Below are 5413 nucleotides of genomic sequence, written 5' to 3'. Positions count from 1 at the left end.
CTCAATCTTTTATATTTGGTATATATTTACAGTATTCGTAACATTATAAAGAATTCGGTATTTTGCGCGTGTGCAGCTCTTTCAAGTAATCGTCCAACAATTCCTCGCCGGTCTTGGGATACGGCTGGTAATAATGTTTGGGCGGCGGTCCTTCCTCCAGCCGTACGTAATAGTGGCATTTTCACTATATTGTAAAATACAGAACCGACCCTTTGGGGCTTGATTCTTGAATTTATTCGAAGGAGAAACGTATGCGAAAATTCTGGTCTCACAGAAAAGTTGCAAGCTGATTGGCTATTCGCGTGGCTTTAACCAATCGACTTTCAACTTTTCTGTCAGAGCAGAATGTTCGTATACATTTCTTCCTCGAATGATTTCGAGAATCGGGCCCCTGGGGCTCGATTCTTGAAACTATTCGAAGGAGAAACGTATACGAAAATTCTGCTCTTACAGAAAAGTTGCAAATTGATTGGCTATTCGAATAGGTTTAACCAATCGACTTCCAACTTTTCTGTCGGAGCAGAATTTTCGTATACGTTTCTTCTTCGAATGAATTCAAGAATCGAGCCCCTGATCTCGAGAAATGCGTAGCCAATCAACTTGCAGCTTTTATGGAATAGCTGCACGTTGATTGGCTACACATCTCTCGGAACTAGCTTCGTGAACACAAGCCATAGCGCTAGGGAGGAGACCATAGTGATCTATCGAATGACCATCTACATAATATTTTAAACACGCGCTTGCGACTCTCGCGACCGCGAGTCCACCTGGTTCATATCTCATTCCGCTTGTTGTTAGAGAGGCACGATGGTGAGTTTTACGCACGTTCTCGCTGTATCCATATCCCTTTTTGCGATCCTACCCTCCCGCACGCCAAGATACTTAAAAATCGCATCTGCAACCACTGATCCCGTTTTATATATGTTTCAGTCTGCACACAAGACGTTTATTATCAAGCGGAAGCTTGCAAAAAAAATAAAACAAAACAGGCCGATCCCTCAGTGGGTTCGGATGCGAACGGGTAACAGTATTCGGTAAGTTCGAGCCTAATGTAATTGTGCAAACGTTGCTATAGTATGTGTATCAAAATAAAATTAGTGTTACACAGTATATAATTATCGTTGCGAGAAATAATTAAAATGTATGTTCTAATTGGAATTTATATCTTCATACAATTTGGTATCGTTTTGGCTTATTTTCAGATATAATGCCAAAAGACGCCATTGGAGGAGAACAAAATTAAAATTGTAATGAACAATATGCTGTTTACGCCTCTGGCACGTAAGAAATGTACCATATAAAATAAAACTTGTGTTTCAACCCTCAACTTGTAAGTCTACTACCAAAAAAAGTTTCGACGACTAGGATATACGCTCCAACGCGTTAGCTTTATTCGACGATGACTGACTTAGATGCGTTACTGAACTTTTAACTAAATCCTATTTATTTAAAATCAATTAGAAATTAAAGAAGCTGTGTAGGATCGGGCATAGGTGTAAGTAGCCAGCTAAACTAAATCGAGTGAATTAAATTAGTGCATTATTAAATGAATTGGAAAGAATACGGTATATGAGTTCACTTAATTTAGTTTAGCTGGCTACTTACACCCGGTGTCCATGCCCGGTCCTAAACGGCCTCTTTTATTTCTAATTGATTTTATATCTTAAAGGACCTATGTTAAAAATTGTAGTATCGCATTTATTTATTTCTTAACAAAAACTTGAAGAGATGGATCGCCAGTAAATAAAGAACAAATAATAAGGATAACGTCGACAATTAACTGGCTCAATATATTTCGTTTAGAAAATACAAGTATTTTCTAAACGAAATATATTGAGCCAGTTAATTGTCGACGTTATCCTTATTATTTGTTATTTCTTAACCTACATTGTTCATAACTGCGTTGATGTTGATTTGCAGTATCACTCGAAAAGGACCGACAAGAATAGGGTCGAAACGTGTAGTAAACTAATTAAATAACTAGCCAGTTTCCCATCTCAATCTTGTATATTTGGTATATATTTACAGTATTCGTAACATTATAAAGAATTCGGTATTTTGCGCGTGTGCAGCTCTTTCAAGTAATCGTCCAACAATTCCTCGCCGGTCTTGGGATACGGCAGGTAATAATGTTTGGGCGGCGGTCCTTCCTCCAGCCGTACGTAATAGTGGCAGTACCTGTAGTGTATGGTTCCCATGCGTCTCCTAGCGTGACGCCGTAGGCCCTTTATTACGATACCCTTGGTACAGAACGATTCCGCTACGAAAGATCACATTTCTACGTTAGGCTGATGGCAGGGAACAATCTATAAACGCTTAAGACTGTCTTATTGTTAGGGCCTGAGCAGAATGGTTGTCTTATACTCTTAAGACAATGATTTAAGTTTTAAGCCTTTGTCTTGAGGTAACGCACAATAACTGTCTTATGTCTCGAGACATGAGTACAAGACTAATCTGATATTACATTTGTCGTACGATTTAGACTTAGGGCCTGAGCAGAATGGCTGTCTTGTGCTCATGTCTTGAGGCATAAGACAGTTATTGTGCGTTACCTCAAGACAAAGGCTTCAAACATTGTCTTAAGGCTGTCTTAAGAGTGTAAGACAGCCATTCTGCTTAGGCCCTTAGTCGTAGACGTAAGACAAGGTAGAGAAAAACTCAAGTTGTCTACAAGAGACTCAAGTTTTTCTCTGCTTTGCCTTACGTCTACTACTTAAGACAGTCTCAAGCCGCCAAAGGACTCGGAAAACGGAATAGTTTGGTAAAAACGCAGCCGCGGTCTCCGACATCGACCGACATACTCACCGACCCACAGGTTACTCTTAAACTCAACGTTGTGCTCTTCCACAGCCAAGCGTTGGGCTTCTAATATAACTTCCTTGGCGATTTCGGCGCCCTTCTTGTGTAGAAAACTCAGCTGCTTCACAGCCTCGTCCACGGACATTCCTCGCACTAAGATCGCGACATACCACATCTTCTTGAGACTGTATTTTATGTTGGCTTTCATGTGGCAGACGTACTGAGAGACAGGCGTACAAAGTTATGTTATCCAATAACGGTATCATTTAACAAACTTGCGCATGAGGCAACTTACAGCGGGTCTTCTCTCTTCATCCGGCTTTTGGGGTGGAAATACAGTCCTATTGTATTTTAGAAATCCCTTAGGCGGTCGATAATTCCGCAAATTTGTGCTGCACGTCGCGGAAACGTGAAACCCGCGTGCTGGCGCGAGACTCGTCGCGGTCGACAGTACATTTGTCCTGTTGATCGCGGACCTGCCGCACAACGCTAAATTCCTGACACACTGACGAATACTCTGCATAGTCTGCAAACATGACAATTCGCCCATGAATCGACGCTCTTACACAGAGCACAAAATTATAATTGAACGACGATGAAATTGTCACATATTCCGTTCAATACAGCGAAAATATAAGGCACGATAAACGAGATTCGTATGCGGCGACGAGGTTTATTACGACGCGACGTTCGTAAAGAAAAGCGTACAACATAACCTACAATAATCGTTCGACAATTCTTAAATTGAATTACAGATACGTACTTGCGTGGACTGAATACTTTTGCCAGAGAGATTTTCAGTTTTGCGAGTGCCTCTGGCGCGTATTAATTATACTTGATCTCGTATAAATAAATGGATCCTTAGCGCACGTACAGAAACCGACACCTCGCGCGGTCCAACATGGCTCGACTAACCTCGATAAACGGACGCGACTGAACGCTCGCTGTTCCTCGTATTATAAGCGAAGGCTATGTTAGACTTTCTACGCTTGAAAATGAAGTAGACGTTTTAGAGAAGAACTAAAGTTTAATTTTACGATAGTACATAATTCCAATTTGAATTGTACATTTATAAAGCCTTTGTAAAATGAGAAAAAACGAAGGGAGGACAAAGACTTGAAATAATTTAAATTAACGAAAGTAATGTTGGAGAACGTTTAGGCAATGTAAGCCATCACCCGTTGACAATGGTGAAAAATAAATTTTTTTATATATATTGCATTGGTATAAACAGATTTTTAATCGTTAATTAAATTTGCAAAACTCATGGTCGAAACGTAGCGATTCTTAAACATAAAAATTGCCAGATAATAAATTGATCCTCGTTAAAACTGTCATAAAAAGTTTAATCTAATATTCCTGTATTATGGTACAATATAGTAACAAAAATAAACGATTTGAAGTATACAAATCTTTACACACGAGTCACTCGCAATTTACAGCTTCCCCGTTAGCTCGGGCACGGCCTTAAATAAATCCGCGACCAATCCGTAATCCGCTACTTGAAAGATGGGAGCCTCGGGGTCCTTGTTGATCGCCACAATCGTTTTGGAATCCTTCATACCAGCGAGGTGCTGAATCGCCCCCGAAATCCCGACCGCTATGTACAGATTCTGAAACCGCAAAAACCGCAATCATGAAATTGTTGCATTCCGAGTCAAGCCTGTCGCTTCCCAGATAGACACACAGAGTTCTATGAATATTCTTAATTTCAGAATATTCCAATCGAATAGTCTATAAATATATGTAGATTATTACAAAGGAGAAGGGAAACACTTCGAAGCGTTCGTAGCGGAGCATTTGTTGCTTGACCGCGACACACAAGAAAGATTGAAACAAGAGAGCAACCAATAAGGCACATCGTATCAATTTCTTCACGGCATTTATGTCAGAAAGATCTCCATTTATATTTTACATTTTTCGCGATGAACTTTCCGCCAGTTACGGTCGGATATTACTTGTTCCGTTACTTATCAATTTTTACTTACAGGCGCGACAATTTTCCCGGTTTGCCCGACTTGCATGTCGTTCGGCACGAAGCCGGCGTCGACCGCGGCGCGGGACGCACCCACGGCCGCGTTGAGCTTGTCCGCCAATGTGTACAACAGCTGGAAGTTCTCCCCGGACTTCATGCCACGTCCACCGGAGATGACAACTTTCGCGGACGTCAGTTCGGGCCTGTCGGACTTGCTGAGCTCTTGCTTGACGTACTCCACTTGGCCGGAGGCGCAATCGCCAGTAGGGACGTTCTCGCACTTGGCGTCGCCACCCTCCAGAGGCAGCGGCTCGAAAGAGGTGCCTCTCACGGACACCACCTTTACGTTATCCTTGGACTTGAGAGTCTGAATGGCATTGCCGGCGTAAATAGTGCGCACGAAGGTATCCGGGGCTTTTACGCCGGTAATGTCGCTTATCGGGGACACGTCCAACTTGGCTGCAACCTTAAACAGATTTATATACGTGAATTGGCATAGGATCAACGGGTGCTTTCCAGCGGGAGACAGAAGGCTAGCGTGGTGTAACGCAGAGAATCATTTCGTCTTTACTAATCGCAAACAACAAAGATGAAACGATTCACTGTGTTAAGCCCAATGTCCACGATGCTAGAACTTGG

The 5413-nt window shown here is 41.8% G+C and overlaps 2 protein-coding genes across 2 annotated transcripts in view; both read right to left on the bottom strand.

Annotated features, from left to right (window-relative positions):
• Positions 1-1988: 1988 nt before the first annotated feature.
• Positions 1989-3753, bottom strand: LOC105570268 (39S ribosomal protein L22, mitochondrial-like). The gene is made up of 4 exons (XM_012027347.1): positions 3563-3753; positions 3095-3325; positions 2806-3019; positions 1989-2260 (listed from the first exon to the last, which is right to left on the bottom strand). The coding sequence occupies exons 2-4, from the start codon at positions 3320-3322 to the stop codon at positions 2040-2042; spliced, it is 663 nt and encodes a 220-aa protein (XP_011882737.1). The 5' UTR covers positions 3323-3325; positions 3563-3753; the 3' UTR covers positions 1989-2039.
• A 371-nt stretch (positions 3754-4124) lies between these two features.
• Positions 4125-5413, bottom strand: part of LOC105570269 (electron transfer flavoprotein subunit alpha, mitochondrial) — a 4236-nt gene continuing 2947 nt past the window's right edge. Inside the window, exons 3-4 of the mRNA XM_012027348.1 lie at positions 4788-5240; positions 4125-4412 (exon numbers count right to left, since the gene is read on the bottom strand). Of these exons, the coding sequence (XP_011882738.1) occupies positions 4236-4412; positions 4788-5240 (630 nt within the window). The 3' untranslated portion in view covers positions 4125-4235. The remainder of the gene's footprint in view (positions 4413-4787; positions 5241-5413) is intronic.

Source organism: Vollenhovia emeryi, unplaced genomic scaffold (assembly GCF_000949405.1).
Source record: "Vollenhovia emeryi isolate VEMERY1.0 unplaced genomic scaffold, V.emery_V1.0 DF939121.1, whole genome shotgun sequence".
In the NCBI taxonomy this organism is placed as follows: domain Eukaryota; kingdom Metazoa; phylum Arthropoda; class Insecta; order Hymenoptera; family Formicidae; genus Vollenhovia; species Vollenhovia emeryi.
The sequence above is the reverse complement of the archived record's forward strand: the minus strand, read 5'-3'. Positions and strand labels throughout refer to the sequence as shown.

What these genes read in the sequence shown, in the direction of transcription:
- LOC105570268 (XM_012027347.1), bottom strand. Translation starts at nt 3,322, where the DNA reads ATGCAGAGTATTCGTCAGTGTGTCAGGAATTTAGCGTTGTGCGGCAGG. An exon ending in ATGAAGAGAGAAGACCCGCT is followed by an intron (nt 3,020 to 3,094) that starts GTAAGTTGCCTC and finishes CCTGTCTCTCAG; the next exon opens with TACGTCTGCCACATGAAAGC. An exon ending in TAAGAGTAACCTGTGGGTCG is followed by an intron (nt 2,261 to 2,805) that starts GTGAGTATGTCG and finishes GATCTTTCGTAG; the next exon opens with CGGAATCGTTCTGTACCAAG.